We start from the raw sequence: 15,151 nt of genomic DNA, 5'->3' as shown, positions 1-15,151 counted from the left end.
AGAAAAAAACGTTACAACCCAAAACTCGAAAGCCATAAAATCTGGTGTTTAAGAAGTCATAAGGGTAGGGGTGAGAAACGATCCCAGGATCTCTAGGAACCGAGAAGGAAGCTCTAACCACTTGAGTTAAAACTATTTGATAAGTTGGCTTAAATTATTTACAAGAAGTTGGAATAATGGACGACTTAAATTGAGATGTTACTTTGAGCACCATCTCAAATTTATTAAGAACATAAATTTTATCACAAAAATTTATTAAAATCCAATGTACAATATCATTATTGTAAATTGCTTGCTCGCACTAAAAACTTTCTTCATCTTCCGTTCATTCCGCTCTATTCCCCTCTCTTTCTCTCTCTATAATGTTATAATATCTGCAATGGAAACCAACAAACGAACGAACGTCTTGATTAATCTTTCTTCATCTTCTTCTTCCAACAATAATGGCGACAATTTTGCATCTACTCCATCGTCTAGGTATAGCAATTTCGTTTGTTTGTTTTTTTTTTTTTTTTTTTTTTTTGAAAATGATAAATTATTTGCTGAATTTGAAGATCTTTGTGAAATTTATTGAATTTGATTGATTTTTGCTGAAAATTTGGAAGAATGAAAAGTTTGAATTTGATTTAGTGGAGATGAATGTGAGTTGATTGATAATGATGATGACGATGCATGGAACTGAAGATGATGATCTTTCTCTCTCTGATAGAATTGTTTGAGTGATTGTAGTGTTTTTTCATGACTATTGTTAATTTTGTGTTTATTTTTGTTGATTTTGATATTCTGTTTTGCATATGTAGCTTAATCACTTTTGGTGGAAAAAAAGGGTCACTTTTGTGAAAAAGGGTCATTTTTGTGAAAAAGGGTCACTTTTGTGAAAAAAAGAGTCACTTTTGTAAAAGAAAAATGGTCACTTTTCGCAAAATGTTCGATGTACAATAAATTTATTGTAAATCGGGGGCATATAAAAGTTTTTGAAATTTTATTTAATAATACTTCCTCTTCCAGTAATAATAATTGGACCTTTCTACTATTCATCACTCGTTTGATCATATCATATATTATGAATTATGATTTACTCCATATATGTGAAACAAACTATAGTCTTGTGGAATCTTATAAGGTTCATTTGGTAATATACTTTCGAACATCAACTTTGTATATATATGTTTTGACCAATGCGTAATTTTATCCTTGTTGCAATATTACTAGAACAGATAAATCATTTTATTATTTGTTCCTTCTACTATTGCTAAAAATAATCATTTATAAATTTTAGCTCCTTAATTAATAAATTTACCGAACACCATATCAACCTGCTACATTATCAATTTAATGTCAGAGGCGGATCCAAAAAAAAATATTTAACGGGGTCCAAAAAAAATAAGGAGGCGGATCCAAAAAAAATATTTAACGGGTTCAAAATACATTTTATATATTTTTATTAAAGGGGTCATTTGATATAAATACAAGTAATTTTTATAGTAAAAAAATTAATTTTACTCGTATAAGCAAAAAATCTTTTTTTTCAAGCTCAAGTGGGGTCAAGGGACCCACAAATATGGCTTGCATCCGCCACTGAATTAATGTAATATATACATGTATTTATGTTAAGTTTAGTACTCTATCCGTTCGTTCTTTTATTAGAAGCCCATTTCTAATATTTATTACTCACATAGTAAAAAGGGTTAAGTTTTTTAATTTAGAGATGGAGGAAGTAATCTCTAGATTCAGTCTCATTTAAGTTGTTTTCAAACATGACCGACATCATTCCGATAGAAACAATCTAAATAATTGTATCTTCAAATTAGACTTCATAAAGCTAATTTACTAGAAATATCAATTCCAAAGACACTTGTTTTTCAAGGCATGCACTTTTGTGCTTTTCCTCTACTAGCCATTGTCCATAATTTCCATAGCCACAAAAAATAATTAATATTGATGACCTCCTTATCTAATCTCTTACGTATATATCTTAATTACTTGCATTGTCTGGAGTGTACATCATCTAGAGTGTATGTCGGTCGTCGGACACATAATCTTGTGTCCAACATCGATGTCGACATCAACGTGTCAAAAGTTATGTCCATGCATCAAAATATCCTCTAATCAATTGTAATATCGTATAGTATACCAATAATTGTCCCATGCTAAGCTAGCTATAAAAACACATTAACATTTGGAACAAATAATCTCATATCCACCTCTAAAAAAAATAATACTCTATACACAACTCTCGTAAATCTATTGATTTCGTGTAGCTAATTAGAGGAAAAGATCGAATATGGCGACAATGATGGTACAAAAATTGGTGGTCATACTTAGCGTCATGTTACTAATTGTAACAGCCAACTCTGCTGCGACTACGACGACTCCGAAATCAACTAGTAACAATGGTGTTGATGTTGGTGCTGAGATTAAAGATGGTGTTCCAACTAATAATACTTCTAGTTTGTTAAAATTACCTTGTGTTAAGCCTGGTAGATCTTGTAATTCTCACAGGTTAAAATTCTGTTGTCCTCCGTTAAAGTGTAGTGCTAGATTTTCTAGATGTTTACTTTAAAATGAGCATGAGTTCGATCTCATCAATTGAAAATATGAAATTATGAGGTAGTTGTTGTAAGTTGGATATATGTCATGTATCTATCTATCATATGGTATGGTATGGTATGGTTTGGTTTGGTATTTTTGGTTGAAGAAATAAATGAAGGAATTATGAATCCTTGTTTCTTTGGTGTGTGTACTTCCTTAATTTGCATTTTTTTTAATCGCAAAGTTATAAAATTTTACAATATTTATTAACATTTTTACAGTGGAGAATGGGGTACCTTTCTTTCTAATCATTTTAAATTTAATGCACATTTCCTTCGCGATCAAAATATTAACACTTCTTTTATACGGAGTACATCAGTTTGTTAAGAAGTATTCCCTCCGTCCCTAAATTACATTCCTCCTTTCTATTTTTGGTATCCCAAAATTACATTCCTCCTTTTTATTTTTGGTAAGTTTTTTAGTAAATCAACTCTCTTTTTCTGTTTTATATTTAATGCATTCTCACTCATCCTTACCTAATCTCACTTATAATCCTTGTGCCAAATTACAATGAATGTGATTGGTTAAAAATTTTCAATTAGGAGCATGTGATTGGTCCTTTTTTTTTTAGCAAAGGATTGATGACATGTCATGAGTAATAACTATTCTATCTTTGTACTTCCCATTGCATTATCTAATTATTGTTATTTGTCTTATTCTTCCCTCCTTAATTCCCGTGTAAATTTCCAAAGAGGAATGTAATTTAGGGACGGAGAGAGTATATTGTAATAATGTAAATAACTCTAGGCCTCGTTTGGTTGCAATGAAATTGAATTAATTTCCCATATTCCCATGGTAATTTATCATTAATGGGTTTTACTTCCCTAGCTAGTTTAATTCTTATGAACTTGCTTTTTTTTTTTTTTTTTTTGTTTTTTTTTTTTTTTTTTTTTTTGACGAAGGTACTCTCTTTGATTTTGAAATAAAGTTGTTTGTCAATTTAGAGTTTTAGACATTAATGGTTACATTCAATTATATCTTAGCCTAATAAATTACCCCGTATTTTTACAATACATTTCTATCATACTCGTACCTAATACATGTATGTACTGTATAATTTTAAGGTCAATTAATGCCTTGATATGTATGACATCTAAGCTAATTAATTGTTGTTTTCACTGTCTTATTTTTCATATTAACTGTGTATAATCACCAAATATGACTGGGATTACTAAGGATTTTTTTTTAAAAAATTAAATTATTATCTAGGAGAGGTGGGTATATTGATTCCCACATTAAGGTTTGTTCTCATTTACTGGACTGAACTGAATTGTTTATGAGAGAAGGAAATCAAAAATTAAACTGATATAAGTAGAACTAAACTGAAATTAAATTGAAGAGAACATACCCTTATTATTTTTATTATGCGAGTATCTCAAATTCCATGCTTATGACTTTTAATTTCCTTCATATTCCATATTATAGGACTATAGATATTTGGTGCAACAAACGAATCAAAGACCTAGCTAATACATTGATGATTATTTTAACCTTTGTATTTTTTTTTCTTGACACCGTTTAAACCTTTGTAATTGTAACTTTATTGAAAATTACACAAGTCATTGGGAAGTGATAAAATTGTAAATGCTTTTATTATACAGTAACTTATCTCAGTGTTAATAAAATCAAATAAGATACTTTCCCATACTTATATAATTATTAAATATTGGCTACCTGCAAAAAAAAAAAAAAAAGTATATAATTAAATATTGGCACAATTTTTTGAAAAGTATAAGGGTTAAAAAAAAAAAAAAACATTTTGAAACATCCTCAAGAAAACAGAAATACTCTGTATTAAGTGAGACAAAGGGACTAGAGAGTGGTGTACTCCGGAATTGCACTTTAGTACTCAAAATCAAATACTTGGTAAATTATTTTCCAACTTCCGGAAGTTCTAAGAAGAAAAAAAAAAGCATATACTTGTATCATTGTATGGTATAATGGAAGGTTGGGCAGTTTAAGTTTAATGGAAGTGACTACACTAAAAAAAAAACAATGGAGGAAACTACGTATTGGAATTACTTCCAAACTGTTCGTTTCTCTGTTCAACTTTCCAAGGATTTCGAAACCCAACTTGTAAGTCATCTTCATCTCCTAAAATTTTATTGTTTAATGGATTACATATTGTTTAATGGATTACATCATCAGTAGTAAGTCTTGTGTCGTGTGACTATCCATCTATATGGCGGATAAACTCGCTAATTTGGGAGTTAGCCTCGAGGAGAAGGTGGTTTATTTCGATGCTCCTCCGATCGAAATAAAGAACCTTCTTTGGGAGGACGTGGTAGGAGTGGCGTTGCCACGTTTAGTGGTGTAATTGTTTTTTCGTTTCGGAGTTTCCCCTCTTTTGCATAAAAAAAAAATATATATGATGGTGTGGGCACATTTGTTTATAAAAATAGTCATTACTCGTTAGTATGAATAACGTCAATTATTCACAGGGGTAACTTTAATTTGCTCGTAAGATCGATCAACTCCGACCAATTTATTACAAGTAACATCAATTGATTGATATAAAAAGAATAGATAACCCTATCTTTCATCATAGTAACTTTTTTTTTTTTTAATTTTTTTAAAATTTTGATTATTAGATGAATAATTTCAATTGTTTGTAAGAGTAATCCCATTTTTCTATTGGGTAACCCCTTATTAATCAAGGTAGCTTTATTGTCGTAACCCCAGAGGATTATAGAGTGGAGGGACGATTTGTACCTCCAATTCCCCCAAGAGTGACCTATGTTCGATCCTCACCCATCCCTCTTGTGAAAGGAGGGGCATCCTCCGTATCTTAATGTATAAAATAAACCATTGTCGTAACCCCTAAAATTTAATTAATTGCTCATGTGTTACTCCGTACAATATAGGCCTTCAATCTTCATAAAGCACTTGAGATTGAGGCCAAAAAAATAATATTTATAACTCCTATCAATAATATCAGATTATGGATTTGTTTTGTGATGCATGATAAAATTCTTCATTTTGATGTGGATATTAGGTGATTCCGAAGAATTCACAGAAAATATAAGGAAAAAATTACCGGAAAAAATATGTCTCAAAGGCCCAAGCATTGAAAGCCATAGCTGGGAAGTGTTACTTAGTACAAGTAACAACACTACTTCAATTATCGGGGATGGATGGAAAGAGTTTGTAACCGCGTACAACCTTAAGGAAAATGATTTTCTCGTCTTCAAGTACAAGAATAATGCATATTTTAAGGTATCTATGTTTGATGCACAAAATTGTGGAGTTGAGAAAGAATCATCTTATTTCGTTAAGAAGTGTACTATTGTACCAAAAAGTAGTGATCATAATAAAAAAAGGAAAGAGACTTCTCTACCTGATCTTAATGTTTTGACGGACAAAAATGAAGAGAGTGATCAAAACCCGAGAAGGGTTGATGCAGGGGAGCCGGTGTTTGAGTACGTGTCTTTGGAAGTTGAGGAAGACTACTTGGATGATGAGGTTGAAATTGTAACCCCTAATAAACGGAAAATTGATGACCCTGAATGGACTCTGGCAAAGAGAACAAAGGGGGAACATTGCGATGGTAGGGATGCTACTTGTTTAAGGAATGTGGGCGAGGAAAGATTAGGTCGTGTAATAAGAAGGCCTCGTAGTAGAGACCCTTTGGTGTGGCCTAGAAGTGCAACAAATGCTCGACGTGGTATGGTTTTCTTGATCGATCCTCCTAAACTTGTTTTAAAAAAAAACGTTACATTTTCCTTAAATTGTACAATTGTTGTTAGTATTGTGAATTCGTGCTGTTGTTTGATGTGAAGAAACTGAATTTACTCGATCTCTTTGTTGTTTGATGAATGATCCAGGTACTTTCTTTCTCAACTCGAATTCAAAGTGTGAAATGACGAGTAGGAAAAGATATCCAACTGATAGGGAAAAAGCTAGGGCTCAGAAATTAGCATTTCAAGAGTCTGCAAATGATAACTTCTTCACTGTACTGTTACCCTCGCATGTGTCCCATAAGTCATGCAAATTGGTAAGTCATTCCTTCGTTTCCAATGTTCGTTTTTACAATAATCGTTTATGTGTTATGACCGTGTGATTGGTTTGTTAACATGTGTGCGTGTAAGCTACAACATGAAGAATGAATATTGAAAATGATACTTGTAATAATTTGGAGCTTATGTAGGGTATTCCGAAATTATGGTCAAACAAAATCCATATAGATAGGTAATGGGGACAGATTGCATGAGAATCCTTGGTAATGAAAAGGATGTCACTCTTAATAACTTCACTCCGGGTTCCCTCTAGGTTTTCTCCTTGGAAGGGTTTTTTGGTTCCCTCTAGGGTTTCTCCCTTGGGAGGGTTTTTCTAGCCTCCATTGCTAGATTTTTCTTCTTTTTTTTGAAGGTTTTCCTTCAATCTTCTCCTTCTCTCTCTTTCTCTTCATCTCTTTTCTTCTGATCTCAATTGTAAATTTTTGTAGGGGCTTCCATCGGTATTTTTACCGGTGGTAAGCCCCAAAAAACTTTTTAATTGCTTTCAATAAAAGATCACATCTTTATGATGGAGTTTGATCTACTATTAGGTTTAATTTATTTGTTTGTTCGTCTGTCAAAGTTTGAAGATTTAGGGTTTCACAATCTCCAAAAGTGTCTAGAAGGCCATATGAGTTTTTTCACCCAAACAACTATGTATATGTGGATCTCAAGCCGAATTAGTGCTAACTCACAGATTGTATTGCTTCAGATGAAGATTTTTATAAAGGCGATCGTTGATCAAATCTGCAATGTAACTAGTTCTAAGGTGAATTGTATTTGTATTGGAATTTTAGATTTCCTCGGAATTGTTTGTAAGTGCCGTTTGGCTATCTTTCATTAATGAAATCCTTTCTCTTCTTGTCAAAAAAAAAAGAAATTATGGTCAAACAAGTATATGTCTGCCTGCAATCAAGATGTGATTCTTCGCGTAAATGGTCAGGAGAACAAGGAATGGCATGTAAGGTGTTACTTCGACAAGAAAAGTTTAGCAGGCAAACTCACGGGTGGATGGATTAATTTTGTTCGCGACAATGCTTTACACGAGTTTGATGTGTGTGTATTTAAGCTAGCTGGGCTAAAGGATGGCAATATTTGCCTGGATGTTAAACTAATCAGGGTCATTGAAGAGGTAGCTGATGAATTTCGAAGTGATAGTAAAAGTGGTCAAGACACTCAAGAAAGAGGTTCTCTGCACAGGACTTTAAAAGTTAAAATCATGGATGGAAGCATGAAGAATGATTTTTGTGAGAATTAGAGAAAATTCATATACTTTTGTTAACTAACTTAACTTATTATTGAAATTCTGTTGTTATCCTTTGTAGTGCAGTGCCCGACTTTTTAGATGTTTACTTTAAAAATGTGTATGAGTTCTTATGAAATTAGTAGTATGTGATTTTGTTGTTGGATATGATATAGATGCATATATTTTATGTCTATCATAGTATATTACAGTAGTATGTATCAATTATCATATGGTTTAATGTTATCTTTGGTTGAATTAACATGAATTACCTGCTATTAGGTGCATTAAGGAATTATGTCCTCTGTTTTTAAAAATTGCGTCTCTTGTGTGATTACTATGATAGTATGATATGGTCTAATAATTTGGATCACTATGAGTATGTACTTAAGAGTTCAAAAAATAAAATTTAACATTAGTGAAGACAAATAAAGAAATAAATATTTTAAGGGTATAATACACTATTTATTTTACCTGTACTTATTTCAAATTTTTTTTTGAGGAAGGGATACTAATATGTAATGTAGTAATTCTCCGTTTCTTTTAGAAGCAACACACCCTTTAGCGCGGTAATTAAGAAATGTGGGGTTTACATGATATTATAAACTTTAAAATAGGATGAGTGGTTGTTACTACTGTAATTATGAGTGTAATTTAGTGGGCCATGTGCTTTTAATAAGGGATATATAGTATAGTTTTTCACTAAAGTAACTTTCCTTTTATAGTGTGTTGTAAGTATTGTGACATTTCCTTTTTAGGGAAGTGTTGCAAGTAAAAGAAAACGGAGGAAATATATTTTAAAGAAAATATTATAAATCGTTGTTTTAAAAAAAATAAAATAAAATAAAATAAAAATCGTAAAAAAGTCAAATATTTCGCACAAGATTTTTTAAAAAAGAGAGAGGTGGGATGTGGGGTGGTTATCATGTCTTTCTAAATTCCGAACGAAGTGATTTATACAAAGTTACCACAACTTTGCAGTAGCATTGTACCCTTTTGTTATTATCTCTTCAAACTTTAGAAACTTCATTCTTCAAATTGTTAAGTAGGGATTATAAAAAATATGTTAGGAAGAGAAAATGGTAGCGACGCAAGAACAAGGGAGGGGATCATGTATTGGAAAAGTCTGAATCCTTTCTTTAAAATTCATCTTCATCCTAATTTTCGTTATGGAATTGTAAGTAATATTCTCTTGTCTTCAATTTCATTTGTATTCGTATATTTATGCAAAATTTATATTTATTTGTGCCCATTTTATTTAGTTTAATTTGGATTTATGTCCTCATTTTTGGTGAGAATTACTACTAGTGTTAGATTTCGGGAGAACTCCTCAATCTGGAGTGTGTACCATTGATCATATTATATAGAGTTACAATCCTAGTCCTAATCTCGTTAGGAATCTAGTAAGATAAGTATACAAAATATATCAAAAATATATACAAAATATCCTAGCTCTGCGACAAATATTATCGTAAACTATAATATCTATCACACCCCCGCAGTCGTAGCGGGAGGAGGTCGTACGCTAAGACTGGACCTAAATTCCAGAAATAATTCTCGTGGTAGGCCTTTAGTGAAAATGTCCGCAAACTGATATTTAGTAGGAACATGTAGAATCCGTACTTCCCCCAAAGCAACCTTTTCTCGAACAAAATGAATATCCATCTCCACATGTGTTGGTGCGTTGGTGTTGTACCGGGTTGCCAGAAAGGTAGATAGCACTGACATTATCACAATAAACTATAGTAGCCTGCCGTAGAGGACAATGTAACTCAAGTAATAAATTACGAAGCCAACACGCCTCAGAGACAACATTTGCAACGCCTCGATATTCTGCTTCTGCACTCGATTTAGACAAAGTATGTTGACGCTTAGATGACCAGAACACGAGGTTGTCCCCAAGGAAACAACAATAGCCCGAAGTAGAACGCCGGGTATCGGGACAACCTCCCCAGTCAGCGTCAGTGTAAGTAATCAATCGATGAGAAACAGTAGGATATAGATGTAAGCCGTGATCAATGGTACCCTGAACATAACGCAGAATGCGTTTCAATGCCTCATAATGAGGTTCCCGGGGATCATGCATAAATAGACACACCTGTTGTACCGCATAAGAAATATCTGGCCTGGTAAATGTGAGATACTGAAGAGCACCTGCTAAACTGCGATACAAAGTAGGATCCCGAAAAGGCGGTCCTGCATCTGCAATAAGTTTGGACTTAGTGTCAACTGGAGTAGCTGCAGGCTTACAAGAGGCCATACCTGCCCGCTCTAAAATCTCCTGTGCATACTTTCCCTGTGAAAGTAACATATAAGAGGGTTTGCGGGTCACCGCAATCCCCAAAAAATAACTCAAAGGACCCAAGTCAGTCATAGGGAACTCAGTTTGCAACTGAGAAATAATTCCTGTACGCAACCTGTCAGATGAGGTAGCTAAAATAATATCATCAACATATAAGAGCAAATATGTCATATCATCACCCTGCCGGAAAGTAAAAAGAGAGTTGTCACTTTTGGAAATGACAAAACCCAATTTAACGAGAAAGTTTGCAAAGCGTTGGTACCAAGCTCTGGGAGCTTGTTTCAAACCATAGAGAGCCCTGCGGAGCCGACAAACATGAGTAGGAGCCCTCCGATCAACAAAACCCGGAGGTTGATGCATATAAACAGTTTCCTGCAAATCACCATGTAAAAAGGCATTTTTGACATCTAGTTGATGTATCGACCACTTTTTAGCCAAAGCTAAATTGAGAACAGTGCGAATAGTGGCCAGTTTTACTACCGGACTGAAAGTCTCATCACAATCCACACCAATTTCCTGTGACCTGCCATAACATACAAGACGAGCTTTGTGCCTCTCAAGCTCACCATTAGATTTGTATTTATGCTTAAAAAGCCACATACAATTAACAACATTCACCCCCGTAGGCCTAGGTACCAACTCCCATGTCCCTATTTTAATTAAAGCACTATATTCATCATTCATCGCCGCTTTCCAATTATGGTCATTTAAAGCTTGTTTATAGGACTTTGGAAGAGGTGATTTTTGATGTGGGGGTCCCGAATTGTGAACGGTGAGGTTACAATATTTCGGGTTGGGTTTATAGATGCCCCGTTGACTACGGGTGACACGGGGTGAGGGAGGTGATGGCCGGGTTGGTTGTAGCGGGGGAACACCACGCAAAGGTGGCGGTGAGTAGGGAGGTGGAGGTGCGACTGGGCTGCTGGCCGTGTAGGGTGATGGCAGTGGGGTCCGCGGTGTGTGTGCAGCGTGGGCAGGGGTGGCGCAGCCATGCTGCGGTGTGAGTTGTGAGGGAGTACGGGTAGGTGTAGTAGTAGGGGAGTTGGGTGGATGAGTGACACTAATTGGGCTTGCTGCTGGGCCTTGTTGAGAATGGGCTTGGGGTGAATAATGGCGCAAGTAAAAGTGTGTCAGTATGGGTGAATTCTCATCAAATCCCAAGAACTCATAATCTTTTAGTGTATATTGCTCCAAGTTTTTAAAGGGGAAGGTCGACTCATCAAAAGTAACGTGGCGAGAAATAATGATTTTGCGGGTTGCAAGGTCAAGACATTTATAACCACGGTGATTAGTAGGGTATCCCAAAAAAACACAAGGAGTGGATCTAGGGGCAAGTTTATAAGGAGCTGTAGCAGATAGATTAGGGAAACATAGACAACCGAAAACCCGTAAGTGGTCATAAGAGGGGTTTTTATGAAACAAAGCCTGAGCCGGGGTCATTTGCTTAAGAGATTTAGTGGGTAAAATATTTACAAGATAAGTGGCCGTCTCTAGAGCATGTGACCAATAGGAAGGGGGCAATGAGGCATGAAATAAGAGTGTGCGTTTGATATTATTTATGGTCCGAATCATACGTTCGGCTTTCCCGTTTTGAGAGGACGTGTGGGGACAAGAGAATCTAAAAACCATACCATTGTCAAGGCAAATTTTTTTGAATGGGTCATTATCAAATTCGCGACCGTGATCGCTTTGGAATGATTTAACAGGACGCTCAAATTGAGTTTGCACATATTGTCTAAAGTGAAGAAAAGATTGGTAGGCTTGAGATTTATAAGCTAGGGGTATGGCCCACACATAATGAGTAAAATCATCAAGAAGCACTAAATAGTATTTATGACCATTAATACCTTTAATAGGAGATGTCCATAAATCAGCATGAATAATATCAAAAGCAGAAAAAGTATTATTATTTGAATCATAAAATGGAAGTCTAACATGTTTCCCTATCTGACATGAATTGCAAAAAGTGGAGTCATGCTCCTTATTACAAGTAATGAAATTATTGCTCCTAAGAAAATTTAAAGAAGAAGCCCCGGGGTGTCCTAAACGATCATGCCATGGGGTGACTGCAGTGAGAGTGGTGGCTAGGCAAGTGTTTGGTGAGCTTGAGGTGACTGGATAGAGCTCTCCGGTGCTATTGCATCTCGTTATTACCCTCCCCGTGAGAAGATCCTTCACAGTAAAACCATAAATAATAAAGAACAATAAAGGTTAATTACTAATTACTATGTAGCCGAAATCTGGGAAACAGAGTAGAAAATTAAAGAAATTGCGGAAGAAAAACGTGATGAGGCAGGTCCCAAATAAACCAAAAACCAATAATAATTGGAAAAAAAAAAATTTGAGATCTAAAACCTAAGCTGTGATACCATGTTAGATTTCGGGAGAACTCCTCAATCTGGAGTGTGTACCATTGATCATAATATATAGAGTTACAATCCTAGTCCTAATCTTGTTAGGAATCTAGTAAGATAAGTATACAAAATATATCAAAAATATATACAAAATATCCTAGCTCTGCGACAAATATTATCGTAAACTATAATATCTATCAACTAGAATCTGACTTACTTATCTGAATTATTGATTTATGTATTTCAAATACTTTCAAGAAGATTTTTGCCTGATTAATTAAAGGTTACAATTAGGGCGTTATGCACTATCATATCTTGGTACAATTTGCTCATTATAAATAGTTAGTACTCCCTCCGTCCCTAAATTACATTCCTCTTTGGAAATTTACACGGGAATTAAGAAAGGAAGAATGAGACAAATAACAATAATTAGATAATGCAATGGGAAATACAAAGATAGATTAGTTATTACTCATAACATGTCATCAATCCTTTGCAAAAAAAAAAGGACCAATCACATGCTCCTAATTGAAATTTTTTAACTAATCATATTCATTGTAATTTGGCACAAGGATTATAAGTGAGATTAGGCAAGGATGAGTGAGAAAGCATTCAATATAAAACAGAAAAAAGAGAGTTTATTTACTAAAAAAAACTTACCAAAAATAGAAAGAAGGAATGTAATTTTGGAATACCAAAAAATAGAAAGGAGGAATGTAATTTAGGGACGGAGGGAGTACTCAAGTAAATTTCTCTCCCTATTAGTTGCCTCTATGTCACTCGGACTCTTCATCTTACCTCAAGTATTTATGTCGGACACTTGACACTTAGACATGGGTAGGACTTTGGACTTTATGACACTTACACATTTCATTTTAGTTCAAGTCATGAAAATTTTTCATAAAATAGGCAAGTTTGACACTTGGACACGTACATGTGTCGGACATGAGTACTCAAATCCGAGTAATATAGAGTTGCCAAACTAATTCAGCGAATTGAATTTTTACTTAAGGTTTTTTAGAGTTCATATCAAAAGTTGAGACTTGAGAGCCATGTTCATCTGTTTTTAACCTTTGTGCAATTCAGCAAGTTTTAATTTTTTAACGTATTAGTGATTGGTTGAACTGAGCTAAATTGCTGATTCACTCATTAATTGATGATATACAACACTAAAACTCGAAAATTTTCTTCATGTACAACATTATGATCAGGAAATTCCCCTGTATTTCTCCGAAAATGTCAAGGGGAAGTTACCTCATAAGGTGGCTCTCAAGGGGCCGAGTGTCAATATCGATACATGGGAAGTACAGCTTAAAACACACGACAACACCACTTGGATCGTTGGAGAGGGTTGGGAAGAGTTTGTGTCTGCCTTTGCTTTGGAAGAGAATGACACTTTGGTGTTCAAGTACAAAAACAATTCCTATTTCAAGGTCAGGATTTTCAATGGGAAAACTTCATGTGAGAGGGAATCATCTCATTTCTTCGTAAAAACAGATTCCCAGCAATCGCGACAAAGGTGTTCACTACTTAAGGATACCTATAGCCTAAAGCAGGAAACTGTTGGTGAAGTTGAGAAGATAACTAACAATGATCAGAGCTCAATCTCAAGAGGTTCGAGGGAGAAAAGAGTGTTATTTGAAGATTATGAATCAGATGATGATAAACCTTTATCCTCGAGATATATCATTCGTAACAAAGATGCAGAAGAACCAACATGTCCAACACCATTGGCTTTTTGTAGAGCTGTTAAAAGGAAAACAGGTATATGTTTGTAAGTTTGCTCAATTTTCTTGAATTCTATCAAGTATTCATTAGTTGAAACTTTTATGTTACGGAGTATTTGCTGATTTTCTCATTCATTTTATGTTCTTCAGATCATGTGGCCTTAGAACCAGAAGTGGAGTATATCTCCTATCCGCGCAATTCATGCAGTTGGGATCAGAAAGCAAGGGAGATACAAAGGGCTAGGCAACGTGCTAAAGAGCTGCAAATGCACCGCGAAAAAAGTTTTTTTGTTGCCTTGTCACGATCCCATGTTTACGGGACAATGAGATTGGTGTGTTCTTCATTTGCATCCCCCTAACACTTGCACAATGTTTCCCTAAGATAAAAAATATTGTTATGTCTAGCATCGATCTGATCTGATGTTCTGTTAAATATATGCAGGGGATTCCAAAACAGTGGTGGAATGAAGTCGTTAAGTCCCAGTTTGATAAATGTTTGAAACTTCGTGTTAAGGGCAAAGACGAGTATGATCCACATTTGTACGTGTGCTACTATGATAAGTCGAATTGTACAGGTACAATCACTATCGGGTGGAGGAAGTTCGTTCAAGAGAATTCATTGTATGAGCACGACTGTTGTGTCTTTAGTCTCGCCAAGCCTTTGGAAGATAACTACGAGTTTATTTACCTGGAGGTTGAGATAATCCGTGCTATAAATTTATAGGAAGATCAAGATCATGAATGAAGTGGTGAATGGTATAATGCTTGTCTTAAATCTTTTGCTTTTTGGATGTATAGTAGTAGTAGATCAGTAGATCTAGTAATGCACTTTTGATATTAACACAAGTTATGGTTAGTCAGGGCTAGAACATTGTTTTAATTTGTTGGATGTCGACGATGGTGAAAATCTTTATGTAACTCTCACCAAATATTCTAAG

General features: G+C 34.7%; 2 protein-coding genes across 2 annotated transcripts; both read left to right on the top strand.

Annotated features, from left to right (window-relative positions):
* The first annotated feature begins 2,284 nt into the window (after positions 1–2,284).
* Positions 2,285–7,845, top strand: LOC145606268 (B3 domain-containing transcription factor VRN1-like). Its single transcript, XM_081662294.1, has 4 exons — positions 2,285–2,480; positions 5,588–6,256; positions 6,417–6,586; positions 7,531–7,845. Exons 1-4 carry the CDS (start codon positions 2,285–2,287, stop codon positions 7,843–7,845), a joined length of 1,350 nt encoding a protein of 449 aa, XP_081518420.1.
* Positions 7,846–8,893: 1,048 nt separating this feature from the next.
* Positions 8,894–14,937, top strand: LOC145606267 (B3 domain-containing protein REM16-like). The gene is made up of 4 exons (XM_081662293.1): positions 8,894–9,007; positions 13,698–14,250; positions 14,379–14,545; positions 14,656–14,937. The coding sequence occupies exons 1-4, from the start codon at positions 8,894–8,896 to the stop codon at positions 14,935–14,937; spliced, it is 1,116 nt and encodes a 371-aa protein (XP_081518419.1).
* Positions 14,938–15,151: the final 214 nt, after the last annotated feature.

Source organism: Chenopodium album, chromosome 22 (genome assembly GCF_948465745.1).
Source record: "Chenopodium album chromosome 22, dcCheAlbu1.1, whole genome shotgun sequence".
NCBI classification, from domain to species: domain Eukaryota; kingdom Viridiplantae; phylum Streptophyta; class Magnoliopsida; order Caryophyllales; family Amaranthaceae; genus Chenopodium; species Chenopodium album.
Note: the sequence above shows the minus strand (reverse complement) of the source record. Positions and strands in the feature narration are given on the sequence as shown.

Excerpts from the sequence above, each read along its gene's own strand:
- LOC145606267 (XM_081662293.1), top strand. The coding sequence starts at position 8,894 with ATGTTAGGAAGAGAAAATGGTAGCGACGCAAGAACAAGGGAGGGGATC. Across the intron at positions 14,251-14,378 it reads AGCTGTTAAAAGGAAAACAG|AACCAGAAGTGGAGTATATC; the intron begins GTATATGTTTGT and ends ATGTGGCCTTAG. Across the intron at positions 14,546-14,655 it reads TTTACGGGACAATGAGATTG|GGGATTCCAAAACAGTGGTG; the intron begins GTGTGTTCTTCA and ends AAATATATGCAG.
- LOC145606268 (XM_081662294.1), top strand. The coding sequence starts at position 2,285 with ATGGCGACAATGATGGTACAAAAATTGGTGGTCATACTTAGCGTCATG. Across the intron at positions 6,257-6,416 it reads TGCAACAAATGCTCGACGTG|GTACTTTCTTTCTCAACTCG; the intron begins GTATGGTTTTCT and ends TGAATGATCCAG. Across the intron at positions 6,587-7,530 it reads CCCATAAGTCATGCAAATTG|GAGAACAAGGAATGGCATGT; the intron begins GTAAGTCATTCC and ends GTAAATGGTCAG.